Genomic DNA, 16,620 nt, shown 5'->3' with positions numbered 1-16,620 from the left:
CAGAACGCCAGCGGCAGATGAAAGTGACATGTCCACTGCAGGTGGACACTTAGTACTCCCCCTGATGCTGCGACGCGACGCGCGGCGAGCCGATGCTCTCACGAAGCACGGTAAGTCTAAGTCTTACCACAGTGAAAACTTTCTATAAAAGACTCCATTATCAGAACAGGAGGTTTGAGAACAGAGCTTCTGAAAGAACTCTGCGGTGAAGGCTATATGTCTGCGCTCCTCAAGGTATATATACTGAGATCTACAGTCCCATACCGAACAGAGTTTGAGAAAGCTGCCTGTTAGGAGCTGGACTGTCTACGCGGTTTACCACGTTTGATCCCGGGAACGAAGCGGCTCACAATTTCGCCCGAGGACTCGTCAACCGGGCAGTGAGCCAACCGATCCTGCGAGGAGCAAAAGAGCGCATGATAACCTACGACGAAATTACGCAATACTATGAAAACGAAAGACTCGAATACCCACCCCCTGACAATTCCGTAACCAAAAACCAGCAGGCGACGTGGAGGCAATTCCAAACACACACACCTTCCCCAAACCGTACAAACTATCCATAGTCTACCCAGGGATACACTCCCCCGAATGTACGCTATGCGAGGCCGACAAAGCCGATTTAGCACACATCTTGCACGGATGCCCTGAGCTCAAACCTAGAGCCGAATGGCAGCTATCCAACCGAGAGCAGTGGGAGGCTGCAGTGACCAGCTCGGAATCGCGCCGTGCGTGGTAACGAACCGGAGGTGCATACCGCTTGTTAACACCCCTGCCTTTCTGTATATATCCTTTCTCTCTGTCTCTTTATCTAATGGCACGGATTACCAAGAAAACATCCAAGCTCACGCGGCTATTGTCGTTATTCACGGCAAAGGAGTGGCACTTGCTTACAAAATATGAAAAGCTTCGTCGGGTCGCATGTGCACGTCGTTTTGCGCCGCGCACACCACGTTTACATGGCGTCAGTCAGCCGCAGCTGTACTCCATCTCACAAGTCGTTTTGGCAGCTAGCGCTGCCTCCTATATACGAGGCAGTGCTGCAAACGACTATGCGGTCCTGCCAACCGTCAGTGCCCGTCGCTCTAGGCAGGGCCGCTGGCTCTATGCTGTGCCGAAGCACTGAAGAGTGGCCTCCGAGATTGTACCAGTGCATTTCGGAGGTCACGCCTGACGAGTCGCAGCTAGCGTTCTGGCTAGGGCGCGGCATCGGGCCCGAGCTTGCCTGCGGCGCTTTTGTCAGCAGCGCACGTGGCCTCTGTAGCGGAATGGACCCTTGAAAGCACCGGAAAGTGTGTGTTCCAAAGGCGTGCCGCCATTTCCCTGGTTACGGCGCCAAATGCTTACGGCGGATGAAACGGAGACTCGGAAGTACAGACGCTGTAACATATCTTCCCGGATGATGTCTGTAATGCATATTGGTCGCACTGCCGAGTATAGCTATCGCCGACACATTGCCTCCTTCTCAGTAAGTGTTTCCGACATCCTTTGTGGCTGCTCTTGCGCACTCATCTTCCTGCTCACCACACCCGTCCCTATGCTTATATACTCTGCACTTATCGGAACGCTCGGCGCGCTATATGCATGGTCCACGATCCGACGCATGACACCGGATAGCTGGAGCTGTCCGCGGGAAACGTGGCAGATTGATGCCCTCCTCCACTATCTCTTGGCCACTCCGCGGCTCGTTAACCTTTGCTGACTCGCGTGAGCGCGCGGGATCCTGTTTACATGTCGCTCGTACTGGAACGCGCCATCGGAGGACGCGAGCCGACGACCTCGATCGCTATCGACGCACTGCGGCGCGCTCGCAAGTTCACACACAAGAGAGTCGTCAACCATAGCCCATTCCGGTTCGCCGTTGCAGGAATAGAAATACGTTCTAATGTCTTTGTATAACGACACGTTTGGGACCCGCGAATATACTTCGTAACATTGGTCGCCTCGTTATAAAGGTATCAACCCTTAAACACAACCGATAACATTGATCAAACAATCGAAACTTTCCATAGGACGTTTAGTTTAAAAAAAAAAAAAATGAAGTGTTACTTGATTCCGAGCTCAGCCGAAAAATCTGGCCGTGGATCAAGTGACCGTGGCTCAGAGGAGCAGATCTCGCCCGTCCATTGCGCGCTGAATCTTCATCGCTGTCCTGATGATCAGCGCTCTCAGTGGAAGCTTGAAATCACCTAAGCCGAAAGAGACAGCGCGAGTGAAGCGAGGATTCGCATCGGCCGAACTTTATAGTCACGTGACGCGGGGGAAACTCCTAACCGTGCGGTAAATATTTCCTTCCAAGCATGTAAATAAGGAAGCTGATTACGTGCATGGCTGAAGCAGACCAGAACGTACACATGCAACGCCTGTGTAAGTACGTCCGCAATACGCCTTCCATTTTATCCGTGTTTTTCGGGCTGCCTGTAATGTCGCACCAAGCTTCCATCCTGATTGGGACCATTTAGTAACGTTGCCGCTCCGGCCTTGCGAAGTTTTAGAAGGGGACTGCCGGAACTACGAGTATGTCATAGCAGGATGGAACCTGCGCTTCAAAGTCCGCCTCAACACCACACTGTACAAGTATACATGTATATGCGCGTTGCTGTAGCGTGAAGATTGCAGCCAAGGCAGAGCGCTTGTGTTTTGAGGCACGTTGAATATAAGACGCCAGAATGTGATCGGGAAGTCGTGCCTAATTAACCTATTCAGCTAGCAACTTCGTTACAGCAGCACTCGAGGGTTGAAATTCACATTTTATAGAAATCAAACTGTATATTATGACATTTTAACACATCTTTATGTTAATTAACTGGATTATGGTTTTTACTAATCCAAGGAGAGAGCTAGCTCCCTTGTGAGCTAGCTCTCTACTTGGAACTAATCCGTTCCAAGGAGAGAGCTAGCTGTTCCCGCTCTCTCCTTGGAACGCCTTCCCCGACACCTGTGCCGTGTCAACTTATTTTGTAATTTTCTTGTGGCGCTGTATATTTAACATCAACGAGAACAAGGGAAACAATGGGATCCAATATTTGTGTTAATCACAACTGTAAGAAGCCAACAGTTAACGAAGCTAAGGAAAGCTCAGGGGAAGTTATCTCTAGTTCTTAATTGAAGTGCATAAATGACAAATGAAATGTGGATGAAAGATGATCTTGCCACCGATGGGAGCAGCCCCTACAACCTTCGCATTACGCGAAAACACAAAGGGCGCAGTATACTTCTCTTCCGGCGATTTGGTGGCCTTCTGAAAACACCAGACGCCGTATACAATCGTACGGAAATCCTCTTTTCCGCAAGGCATCGAGTAGTACGTTTCGTTCCGCAGTAAAACACCGGCAGGACCACATAAAATGATTCGCATCGCGCGCGGCTCATGCGGTGTGCGAAGTGTTCAGGCAGTGCTATCCGGCGATCGTGCGTAAGGCAGTATTCCCGGTGAGCTGCGAGAATAAACATGGCCCCAATAGTATTAACGGTGCTTCTCGCTGTAGAATTAATTCTCGCTGTAGAATTAATTACTTAGTCGCTGTCTCCAGAACATCGGTGGCACTGCCGGAATGCTCTGAAGCGATCCGCCAAAGATGTCATTTAGAGAGTATTTCTGAGACGCCATTTTCATTCTCTTCGCCGACGTTCCTGTGAGAGTTCTCGTTGTCCTCTTGCCCGATAAAACCCGCCAAAGGGTAGCGCTGGCTTTTATCTAGTTCAGTGTACCGTAACGCAACATGTGCTGCGAGAGATTGCAAAGTATTGAAATACAGACAGGAAAGAGCAAAGGTTGTCGCATGAATCTCTTGCATGAAGTGTCCGATGGGTGACGTATATGTTGTAACGGTAACTGAAACGTTTAACGTTTCCTTTATATATATATATATATATATATATATATATATATATATATATATATATATATATATATATATATATATATAAATCCAACAAATAAGGACACCAAGGAAAGCATAGGGGAAATTGAAAATTATTTGTAGTTGCTAATTGAATTAAAGAAATGATAAATTAATGGAAATGAAGGTGGATGAAAAATTAAACTGGCCACAGGTGGGATATATGTTTTATTACTAGAACTAACCGTGGGAGTGTTATCCAGCGCCACCACTCAAAACCTAGGCGGCGGATGTGCAACATGCGCCTCCTAGAGTGAGATTCATAGAATATTGTTGTTCCTTAATTTGCGTTAAAAGGGAAGAGGCCGGTGACTTCTCGGTGTTACTGCATTTTTCGTTTCTTTTATTCCGACAAATGCATTTAGTGGTGCGACAACGACTAAATGACGGCGTCATTTGGTAATCCGTGCCATTAGATACAGAGACAGAGAGAAAGGATATATACAGAAAGGCAGGGGTGTTAACAAGCGGTATGCACCTCTGGTTCGTTACCACGCAAGGCGCGAAGGGAGCTCGATGGGAAAAAGAAAGCAATGGTAGAGGAGCTCAAACGTGGTAAACCGCGTACATAGACAGTCCAGCACCTAACAGGCAGCTTTCTCAAACTCTGTTCGGTATGGGCCCATAGACGTCAGTATATATACCTTTAGGAGCGCAGATATATAACCTCCACCGCAGAGTTCTTTCAGAAGCTCTGTTCTCGAACCTCCTGTACTGATAGCGTAGTATTTTATAGAAAGTTTTCACTGTGGTAAGACTTAGACTTACCGTGCTTCGCGAGAGCGTCGGCTCGCCGCGCGTCGCGTTGCAACATCAGGGGGAGTAGTCTCTATAGAAGTGTCCACCTACAGTGGACATGTCAGTTTCATCTGCCGCTGACGTTATGATAGGCTGGGCTGTAATACGCGTCAGTGTTTCGGTCGCGCAAGTTGTTGCCCAGGTTGTGGCCTCTAATTTCGCGTTTATCAACTAAACATCCCCCCACCGCCCTCCACCACCTTTCGCATATTTCTATGAACTTCTGCTAGAGAGAAAAAAAATATATATGAAGGAATCTGTGAATACAGACATTAGAGTACGTCAAGAACGACTATTTCGGCTGCAGTAAAGAAACAAAGTTCACTGGTGTTCTATGGATGGGTGGTTACGCTGCATTGTACGTTTTTAGGTCTCTTGGTAAGATTTATTCAGTTTGATGAGCAGGATGTTTTCTTTGTTGTATGTCTCATTTCTGACCTTTTTTTATCCCTTCACTATGGTAAATCGACCGGAATTAATTTTTTTTTGTTACTACTGCAAATTTTCATCAGAATTCTGGCATTGACTTGCAAAAGTTATCTGCGCCTTTAATCTAATGACGGTGGGGACAACAGTGCATAGGGTACTGAAGATACCGCTACAGCCACACACATATTCTATAAAAGTCGCTCATGAATTTTATTTTTAATAGAAAAGAAAGAAAACAAAAAGATTCCTCCCATATTGTCAAATTCGCCATCTTTTCAGCTCTGCTTGGGCTATTATAGACATACTCTCTGGTTGACTCAAAGTGCCGTGATTACAGAATTTGATAATATGGCAGAATTTGACAATACTATCGTCAATTCCGCCGTATTGTCAAATTTTCTAATGGCGGCAATTTGAATTAATCAGCGAAGCTGCAGTGGCCCTCTGGACCAATAAGAGCTGTCAAGGCGGCGAATTCGGCAATATGCCAGACGTGCGTGAGGATTTAGCTTATGTAATTTTCTGCAGAAACTTATTTTCAGTCTTCTCCAAGCTCATTTATTTATTTATTTATTCCTCAAATGCCCCTGGAGAGGGGTTTTGCATGAGGGGTGGGCTGCTTCAAAGAAAAATGTGCTCGATGGCAGTCCTGAACGCAGTCGCACTAGAGTGGTCCGCCGCTGCATATACATAGCAATATAATCACCCTCATATTAGTCATAACCTGAAGCAAGCAGAGTGGTCCGGAATGAAGCCTCAGGATTTTGTTTGTTTGCTTGTTTGTCTTCGTCACTACGGAAATGTCAGGGAGGAGCCAAAAACTGAATCGTCATCGCCTCAACAAGTGTGCTGAGTTCAAGTACTCGGCTTTCAGTTTCGCTATCGACAGCGACCGCCGTTTTTCTTCCAAGTGTCTGTTTGCTTGCGTGGAGTGCACTTGAGCGCAGAAAATATAAAGAGTAAAGAATATTGTCATACAAAGGGTTGATAGCGAAATGGCAAGGAGAACGCCTAGCGCGCGGCGACTTTCAACAAGCGTCCGAAGGACGTTCACATATATTCCACGATAAGAAAAAGAATGGCAAGAAGGCGGCTCGTCGAATGGAGCAGAGCAGTCTAGAACAATCGAACAAACCCCCGCACGCATTTCAGCGCGCCTAACGATACCATTCACGATTGTTCGTTCGTGAACAGAATAAATGTTAGATCAGCAGGAAGCCATTCCCCCATTCTTTCGCAGTTTTCTATTTATTTTCCTGCCTCGCGAGGGCTCTATTAGTTACCATCACGTATGGGTAGAGCGCACCATTGAGTCTCTTCTTTTAACTTTATCTAATCTCTTCTTTCTTTCTTTTTTCTCCAGGAAAGGGTCGTCGCGCGTGGCAGAAAAAGCCGGCATTCCGATCCAAGGCTCCCCCGGAGTGTACAGGCGCCGGGAGTCAGCCGCCATCGCTCTCTCGAATAACCATGTGCAGCGAGTTCGAGATCAGGCCGCTAGGCGGGGAAGCATCGTTCCCGATCTTCTCGCTGTCAAAATGGCGGAGGCGGGCTGTACGTCGAGTTCGTGGCCCAACCTGAAGGAGGATTACGAGCTCGGTGAAGTCATCGGTGAGTGTCGTCGCTTGGTTAACTGGTTCGAAAAGCCTAGATTTAACGTCCGCTTCTTGAACGGCAGCAGACAGCGCGTTAATTCTGCGTTTGTTTACTCGGCGGCACGGTCGGCCGTTCTTCGCGTTGCTGCCGGCAAACTTGAACGTGCGGACTGCAGCGCGGTGCGGCATGAGTTCGCAGCCTGGCAGCAACGTCGACGCTGAGTAACAGTCGTCGTTTCTGGCGCTCGCGCAATAACTTGGACGACAAGTAGGCGCCAACGTCTGCTCGCCGGCACCGGCACTGCTGGTACGGACGTCAGCGCGTTGCTTTGAAACAGCATCGCCAACCAGCGGCAATCGCTGCCAGACCGTTCTCGGGCCTCGCTTTCTGAGACGCCCGTTGACCGTCGCACGTCGTCTGCTGTCGCCTATCAAACAGCGAAGCAGCGCGACTTGTTGCCAAGTTAACGGTTCTCCCCTGAGGATCTGTGTGACGCTTTTGCCGGCTCATAGCGAAATACCTTCGCGCACGCCGGCGCTATCGTTCATACATAATCGCATCCTTTCGGTTTTTGGCCTCTCCTAGCACATTCCCCAAGGGAGCTTCGCCGTCGCGCCAGCTGTTAATGAGTGCGTTCAGCACTTATTTCTGCCTTGGAATTTATGCGCCTGAAATATTCTCTTGTCTCGGCGCTGCTAATGTAGCGACAGGGGAATTTTTTTCTTCGTCCAGGGCGCTTTCGAGGGCGACTCTGTGAAGCCTGCTCGAGAGTCGTGCTGCAGTTTACCTTGACGAAAAAATTGTTCACGTTCCGCTGTAAGCTTCTACGCGGAGCCGCTGGCGTTTTCATGCACGCACGCCGCATTGTTTACATATCCGGTCGTATTTCTGATTCCTTCGATGTATGTACGTGTGTTTACTTTGTGTCGTTTCGGTGCACTATATCTGCGCCGGTCCAGTGTTGCTATTTTTATTTGCGCTGCGAATGCTCTGCTGAGCTGTTTCCTTCGGAAAATGAGAAGCTGTCTTGCAGGACTTTCGCTTTTTCCGCGCTTGCCTAAAAGCGCTAACGTTGGGGAATATATGTTTTGTCAACGAAGCCTCAGCGGCAATGCAGGCCATGGGAAACCGCGAATGAAGCCGTTTACTTGTCTTTGGTGTCATCTGGAATCGCGCGGCCTCTGATTATCGAAGAAAAAAAAAAGCGTGAACATGGGAGCATTGCCGATGTCTCGGATTTTTTTTTTTTCTTATGTGATAAGGCCGCGCAGAGGACAAATACGTGTTGTTATCGGACAGATATTGTTGACTCTGATCGATAGCAAAGTTATAGTGAGTAGGTCATTGCCATAGACCTTTTGAGTCATCTTATTATCAGTTAGTTTCTATTTTTAAACGTTTACACGAAATGCAGTGCATTCGTTTGTAGTACGAGAAAAAAGACAGACGCAAAAGAATTCATAAGGGGTGCAATCTTCTATTCATTAACATTCTGTAATGTAGTTAAAATGCATGGTTTTCATTGCATTGAACATGCTTAAGCCTAAGTGCAAGCTGGTTTTACTTGGTAAAGCACATTTTCCACTTTGAAGGATACTTGTTCCAGAGAGAAACAGCTGTATGTGCTATTAAATCGGAGGACCTTTTGCATGGGCTGTAAAGTTTATGCGTGGGAATCGAGAAACAAATCCAGATTTACAAATTATGAGTCTGGAAGTGTGCACGTGATAATATACAGCTGTTACTTAAATGCGTATTGCACACAATTTGTTATTCTGAGCTGTTCTGGACCCTTGCCAGGCACACCAGCTGAATTTATGAGGTGCATTGTTATGTCAGCAAGATGTAGCAAGCTGTCCAACATTTTGCGTTTTGGTACAGTGCATTGTCTATCACATTGTATGGCAACCAAGTGCTCTTTCTTTTATTTAATTGCAGCTGCTATCACTGTGGCTGTGCGCTGTGCTTGTATGTTTGCTTGTGCCAGTTTTGAGGGATCAATTTGCTGTGTCTGTATGGTAGATGGCGTGCATGTCCTGTAGCTGTGGCTTTACCAGTACATTTTTATGTCTGCAGCACTGCACTCAGATAGATGTACTATGTACAGGGATTAAAATGGGAGTAGCAAAATGCATGGATGGCTTTTGCTCAAACCAGCAAGAAGCAAAGGCTGGAGAGACGTATGACCAGCTGTGAGGTTCCACAAGCACTATCTGTGCCACATCAGAGTTGGTCATACATCTTCGCACTTTTTGCCTTTTCGCTGGGCTGCACAAAAGCCACGCACTCCACTGTTCGCATTTGGATCGCTGTATGCATTAGTCTTCAACGAATGAGGTGCAACGTTTCCTGCATTGGACTTTTAGCATTTGTGTTCTAAACATATGAAGTGTGCACAACTTGAGAAAGCAAAAAGTAGGGGTCACTCAGTGACCTTCATAACCCTTTGGCTTATTCTAGCTGCTTATCCTAGAAGGTGCCCACTGCACAAACTTAGGGTGCATAATATGCACAAAACTGCATTTTCACATTATCACATTTCATTCACCGAGTAATGTGTACAGTGCATTATAAAGCCTCAGCTAGAGCACAACAACAGTTAAGGCTACAGAATAGCTTTTAAAAGTGCATCAGTTTGGTGATCTCAAAACCTAGTACTTTTCCCTTGATAAGCGGAAAAGCTGTCAAGGAATTAGCTGTCATGATAGGGTTGCAAATTGACCCACAGAGACGAAGCAGACAGGACAAGTGCCACCACCATCTGTTTTATAAAGCTTTCAAAATTCACCTATGTACTGCACAAGATGCTTGAAAACATTGTCTCTGCATGCATTAATTTGTGCTCCTCTTCATGTTTCACCAACTAGCCCAACAGGAAGGGCTCTTGTGAAGCAATTTTTTTGTGTGTGTGCGTGTTTAAAAGGTAAGAAAGAAAACACGCAGCCACATCACTTGAGTAGGCTCCACATGCATGGCTGAAAATTTTATCAGTGTGATGGCACTAATGGCATGTTGTCTTGATTGACATTGCACATGTTTAATTCATCTGTGTATGGGTCTTACTACAGTGGATAGTCATTTGTGAAACGAGCCTTAAATGAGCATAAGTGGGGCTCTAATTTTTCAATGCTGAAAGTTTAATCTCGCACTGATTCAGCTTTTGTGTCTCTCTGTGAGCTTGCAGTATTAATATAACGATCCAAGCACTGGAATGGCCAGAGCATTGACGGAGGTTTGCTAAGTCATATCAGTAATGAACTTAAGCTGGCATGCTACATGATGCCTGCAGTTAAAAGGATCTTTCACATTTACCACCTTGTCCATGAGCGACACTGGCTAACACTCGCAGGGCTAATCTTGTACATATGCACACATACCCAAGAAAGTAAATGGAAGGATGGTCGCCACGGAAGCTTAGATGGTAGAGCATCGCACACATAATGTGAAAGATGTTGGTTTGGCTCCCACCTGCGACAAGTTTATCTTTTCTTCTACTGTCATTTCCCCTTATTATTCTTACTTTTCAAATAAATTGCACAATTAATTTCCTCTGTGTTTCCTCTAGCTTTGTTTCCTTGTATCCAGCCTCTCAGATTCCCATGTTCTTCTCACCCAGTCGGCCGAGGGTTTTCGCTTGCAAATGGGCTTCTCTCTGCTGTCTTTGACAAAGGGTGGCATTTCTTTTTGTGTCTCATTTAGGTGTCGGTGCCACTGCTACAGTTCACACAGCGTACTGCAAGCCCAGGAAAGAAAGATGTGCCATCAAGCGCATCAACCTGGAAAAATGGAACACAAGCATGGAGGAACTCCTGGTCAGTGTGCTGAGCCGGCGTGCATAGTGTGACATACATCTAGATATTGCTCTCCGATCACAACGGAACATTGGGTTGCAGTTCGTTTTTTTTTACTCCAAATAACTCTTTGCAATCTTGGGTGTATTTGTATAGTGCGCAAAATGTAAATCTTTTGTTAACCTCGATTTGTAGATTGCATTGCTGGAATTGCAGCCATGAGCAGGGGCATGGTAAGCCAGAAAAGGCACCAAAATCGGACTGGTAGACAATGCTGGCTGGAATTCCGGCACCAGCTGTCTATGATATCGTACATTTTGGCAGTGTCTGTGTGCACTGGTTCATTGTTTACCAATAAAGGAGGATGGGATTGCTTTTGAACATAAGCAAACGCTGAGCATGGCTACCTTTATTTTTTACTTTTCACATGGAAGAAGTGCCGAGATATGTAAAAGTTATCCAGAACCATTGTTATCACACTGATGTCTATGGCATTGCAGTTTGGACATGAAATCCAGAGATGAATGTTTGACCTTCATTCTTCTTATTTACATTATTGATCGATCCTTTTGTGCCAAAGAAACACAATATCATGTTCTAATTACTGCTGTCTTGTTCGGGCCCAATATGGTAAACATATCGGCTATATACGCATTCAGAGTGCTTGTTGTCCAACAATTGTTGTTGCCGTTGGTTTTGAGCAACACTGTTTTGTTGTGTAGCACCACACTGACTAAGCAATGCTTAGGGGAGCAAAGTGCATTTTAATTTAAAATGAGTTACCCACTGGCCCCATTAAGACAACTCGTCACGTATACTTAGTAATCCAACACGGTGGTGTGGGATACCTATATAAAGAACTCGTATATTCCTCTATGATAACATGGAATTGCAAAATATGAGAGTTGTGGGGCCTGCAGATTTCTTTGATAGTGTGGCAGAGTGCTAAGGTTGTCACCTAGTCATTAAAATTTAGGGTATCGTTTAGTGCATATTAACTGAATCTGTCATGATGGTGCCTTGTGCCCATCTCTCGGTTATAGTCGACCTGCCATGGTGGCTTAGCGGCTGTTGAACTGTAAAGCTCGAGCTCATGGGGTCAATAACTGGCTGCGGAGGCCACATTCGATGGGTGCGGAATGCAAGAACACCTGTGTGCTGTGCATCGGATGCACATTAAAGAACCCCAGGAAGTCAAAATTAACCTGTAGTTCCCCACTACGACGGGTCTAGTAATCAGATTCTGGTTTTTGACACTTAAAACCTTAGAATTTAAATTTTTTTGAAATAAATTTTTGGCTATAGTCGGTGACTGAATTTCTTTTTTTTTTTCTTCTTCTTTTTGTGGGTAACCTCTTCAGCTGCCAGTTAATTCTGTCCATTGGAAATTTAGCCCCATGAAGTATATTGCATTCTCAGCAACACTAAAAGCATACAGCTGTAAAACCACCAAACCAACTTAGGAGTTTTAATTCTTCAGTGAGTTTTGTCAGGTCAACAGAATGTGGACTTAATGCTGGAACTCTCTACAGACATGCCAGCCATTAAAGAATCAACACTTTTTCGGTTTTGATGCACCATCTTGGCAAGCACAAGTGTTCACACAGCACCTGAAGGGGGTAGCACAATATACGATGCATATTGTTTCAGCGTTCTCACCTTTTGCTTTGTCTTGATACTTTGCAGAAAGAGATCCAAGCAATGAGTGCCTGCCACCACGAAAATGTGGTCACCTACTATACTTCTTTCGTGGTGAAGGAAGAGCTCTGGCTCGTGATAAAGCTCCTGTCTGGTGGTGAGTCTGAGCTTATGTGCTATGACATTGTGCAGAACAGTGCTTACCTGGCTCCTTTCGTGTCGGAGATATATTTTTTTTAAACGTCTTTACTTCTGTGTTTAATAGGCAAAGCCTTGCGGCAGAAAAGGGGTGCTCTATGGGGGAGGGGGAGGGGGACCGATGCTCTTTCTTTATTTTCTTTATGCTGTCCTTGCTTTACTTCCAGTGCCAAGGTGTGCTCAATTTGTGGCTGGTCATTTTGTATTAGCCCACTAAGGTACAGTGCATGGCACTCACTTTCTGGCATCCTGTACCATCAGCTTTCCTTGTTTCCACCTGGTACAAAATTTTGTCTCCAAATGAAGTGTCACTGTCACAGTATTTGGTCATCTGCTGAGCGCAAGGCCATATATTCGATTCCTGGTTTTTGCAGCAACGCTATGATGGAAGGCAGTATGCAAAACCTTTGTGTACTGTATTGAATGTAAAGCAACTTGCCCAACTTTCAGCTCTGTTACAATCAAGCATGTTTAACAAGCCATGGGCTAATCAACTTCTTTTGTGTCTTGGCTGTATATACGTACATCTGTCAGCAATATTAGAGGGAACACTGAATTTGTCTTCAAATAACAATTGCTTGTGATGTCGGCGTTTAAACTCGAGAGCCGAGCGAACTTGTGCCTAGTAGCTTTCCCAGGGAACATGTAATCACGCAGACCGCTGTTACATGCGGCGCATATGTATAGCAGTTATGGCCTCTTGATTACTAATTGGTAGTGCGCCCTGTATATTGCTCGAGGGTGCGCTTTCGTCAATGCTTCAGAGTACAGTCACCTAACATTCTTTATTTCTTTAACACCTCCTTGCAGGCTCCTTGCTGGACATCATCAAACACAAGATGAAAGCAGAAGACTGCAAGCATGGCGTCTTTGACGAAGCCACCATTGCGACAGTTCTCAAGGAGGTGCTCAAGGGTCTCGAATACTTCCACAATAATGGCCAGATCCACAGGTAGCTGCCAACAGTGCTGTGATGCTGTCCACGTGTTTTTGCATGGCCCTGGTGGCTGTTTTTGACTAACAAGGCGTGCATATGTACAGAGCAGCTTATGTGTAATTATTATTTATTGTGTCATGGATTCTAGTTTCATGACCTGTAGCTGCTGCCATGTTTTGTTTCTTCACATTTGTAGTGCTTTTTCCTCCATCTTTTCTTTTTACCCGCCGTGGTTGCTCAGTGGCTATGGTGTTGGGCTGCTGAGCACAAGGTCGCGGGATCGAATCCCGGCCACGGCGGCCGCATTTCGATGGGGGCGAAATGCAAAAACACCCGTGTGCTTAGATTTAGGTGCACGTTAAAGAACCCCAGGTGGTCAAAATTTCCGGAGTCCTCCACTACGGCGTGCCTCATAATCAGAAAGTGGTTTTGGCACGTAAAACCCCAAATATTATTATTATTATCCATCTTTTCTTTCTTTTTTCTGCTGTGCATGGAGGGCATTAATCTATAATTCTATTGATTTAAGATGCAGCTTGACATGGAACTTATTGAAATAGAGAGTCTTAATTATTTTTACTCTGCAAACTTGCTGTCATTCTCATGACATGTTTGCCGCTAAAGAAAGGAGGAAATTTGGCAGGTGCATGCTTACCTTTTCACTCTGTGAGGCCACTGTTCTGGAATGTTGTGATCATGCAGAATTTTGGAGATCAGTGCGTGTTATTTCATCATTATCTTAAGCAAGACAAATTTTTTGCAGAGACATCAAAGCTGGAAACATTCTGCTTGGTGAGGATGGTGCTGTCCAGATTGCAGGTACGCTTTTTATGAACTGATATGTCTAATGAATCTTTATGTGTGTGTGTTTACTGAACAAAACTGTATCAAAGTGCAACACGGAAATCCATGCAATATTTCATATTATGGGAACAGCAGTTTTACTTTGGTTCCAGAGGCGCTTCACAGTTTTTAACAGCTTGCATTCTTATCCCAACATTTTATCAGCTTGGGCCTTGAGTATATTTTTGCTCAGTTAGTCATTTGGTGCAAGCAGTTTATGGTTCGACCTTGGTCTCGCGTTTCAGAGAAAACTTGCGCTAGAGTTGTTGTCTTTCACAGCCGCACGATTGGTTAAGCGCACACTCAGTCCTCTAAGTGCCCGAGCATCCGGAACTTGTTGTCTAGCTCTGCTTAGTAAAGTGTAACCTTGCACACTGTAATCGAATGTGGAGTACATTAGTATTAGTATTATTAGTACTGCAGTTTTGTGCTGAAGGATACAAAACTGCAACGGCTTGGAGTCCAGCACACTGAAATATAGCAAAAACCATTATGAGTGTAGAATGCTAAAAAAGAAGAGTTCCATTGCACGAGGATTTTATTGTTGAAGATACAGAATTAATACCTAAATAGGGATATTTTGGAGGCACTGTAGGCTTGTGCTACAAAATGTACAAGGTGCAATGCATCAATACCTTCAAGGATGGTACGGTTGTACATCTGTTCAGAATTACATTTATTGGTAATCAAGTTCATACCTGCCAACTTTTAATGGTTACATCATAAATTGTGTTATTTTAAGTACTCATTTATAAGCGTCGTATTTACACAGATATTTTTATTATTTTTTTTTTCTGTTTAGCGCAAAGCCAAATTCGCAAGAGGCAGTCACTGAGTAAATTTTCTATGGCCCTTATTTGTTATGTAGACCTGCCTCCAGGGCAGTGACATAAACTAATAGAAACGATGTGAAATGGCAACTGAGCTGTTACATGAATGTTGCATTATTAACCTTCATAAGCATTTCTTGTCTGCAGCGCAGACCATTGTTGCTGCGACTACATAGAGCGGAGTCTGTGAATCTTTAATAAGCCGAAAACATATTGAATGATCATACAATTTTTAAGTATCTTTCACTGAATTTTAATATTTTTTGGCTTCCATTGTTGTGTTTTTGTAATTGCGATTTGAAAAATAACAGTGCCAACAAATTGAAAAGTAACAACAGAGCTGACCACTGTCGTATCATGCTCGTGCAACCATAATAAGGCGAGGTACAATTTCTGGCCCATTGCAGCATTGCAGCACGTGTGGGGAAAGGGCAAGGTTCTGAGTGTGGCAGAGACTTCACAAGTGCAACGTGTGTTTTGAAATTTGCATATGTGTGTCGGACGTCTGTAGAAAGCAGTATGCATGAATGGGGATATTGTTGAGGTGAACTGTCATGTGTTTCCATGCATTCAAACTATGAAATTATTTTCCTCATTGAAATGCATGCAACTGCGGTGGGATCTGAGGTCACTACTAGCCTTATTCTTCTGTATGAATCGGGCAACTTGGAATTTTCAGTGGGATCTTACTAAAGGGACATTGCCTAAATGTCTGCTGCCTAAACAGAACAACACACTTGAAGCTGGCTGGTTTGGGTCTTGACTGTTCATGTGAATGATCTTTCTTTGATGGAAACCAACTTCTTTAACCAGCAGATTAACGAAGCTATTGACTTTACCGCTAATGGAATGGAAAGGGTGACCTCACTGCCAAGCTGGGTGTATCATTCCTCAGTTCCATAAGCAATGTGTTGAAGTACGTAAGCTTTGACTTGTTTTCACAGTAAATGGAACTCCTGATATATATGGAACAGACGTTATCAGCACCTGCTGAATCAGGATTCCAGTCTATTAAACACTGGTCAAGCCTGACTTCAAAGCTATTGTATAAATATTTTGGCAGCATGTTCGTGCATACTTCAAGTTTTTAAACCTTTACTATAGTAGTTTGTGTTTGTCTGTTTTTCTTTCTTTTTTTGTTTTGTTTAATGTGCAACTTGTTGTGGTAACCCTGGCCTTGACTGACCTTTTTCAGACTTTGGGGTGAGCTCATGGCTTGCAACTGGTGGCGACCTATCGAGGCAAAAGTCCAGGCACACGTTTGTCGGCACACCCTGCTGGATGGCACCCGAAGTCATGGAGCAGGTAAGAAAGAGGATTTGCCACCTTCTTAACCACCTGGTGTTCACTCATCTGATTAGTGCCGCTTAATTGGTGCGACAACATTGGTACTGACAGTGCCCGCGCAGTAGCATCTTACACAGGCTGACGGAAGAGGGGCTCTGAGACGCTGTTGTATCACTTTCCTGCAATATGTGCTGTTGTAATGCAAAATGCATGACACAGGTTGTGACATGGTTAGGTTTTTTTGTGCCGCCTTCTTCTTCAAGTTTTTTTTTTTTTTTTCGTGATTGTGGTGGGTGCATGGTTAAACTGCGGTGGCTAGAGCAGCAGGTGTGCCAACCAAGCATAGTTACCACTTCTCCGCATCATGACGCAAA

The 16,620-nt window shown here is 45.0% G+C and overlaps 1 protein-coding gene across 12 annotated transcripts in view; it reads left to right on the top strand.

Annotated features, from left to right (window-relative positions):
• The window catches only part of fray (oxidative stress responsive kinase frayed), a 247,480-nt gene that overhangs the window by 204,566 nt on the left and 26,294 nt on the right, over positions 1-16,620 (top strand). For all 12 annotated transcript variants that reach the window (XM_075682294.1, XM_075682298.1, XM_075682301.1 and 9 more), the window contains exons 2-7: positions 6,493-6,737; positions 10,422-10,534; positions 12,200-12,308; positions 13,160-13,301; positions 14,050-14,105; positions 16,155-16,264. In XM_075682294.1, the coding sequence (XP_075538409.1) occupies positions 6,493-6,737; positions 10,422-10,534; positions 12,200-12,308; positions 13,160-13,301; positions 14,050-14,105; positions 16,155-16,264 (775 nt within the window). The remainder of the gene's footprint in view (positions 1-6,492; positions 6,738-10,421; positions 10,535-12,199; positions 12,309-13,159; positions 13,302-14,049; positions 14,106-16,154; positions 16,265-16,620) is intronic.

The sequence above is a fragment of the Dermacentor variabilis genome, chromosome 2, assembly GCF_050947875.1.
Source record: "Dermacentor variabilis isolate Ectoservices chromosome 2, ASM5094787v1, whole genome shotgun sequence".
NCBI classification, from domain to species: domain Eukaryota; kingdom Metazoa; phylum Arthropoda; class Arachnida; order Ixodida; family Ixodidae; genus Dermacentor; species Dermacentor variabilis.
This window is presented reverse-complemented; position numbering and strand designations above follow the sequence as displayed.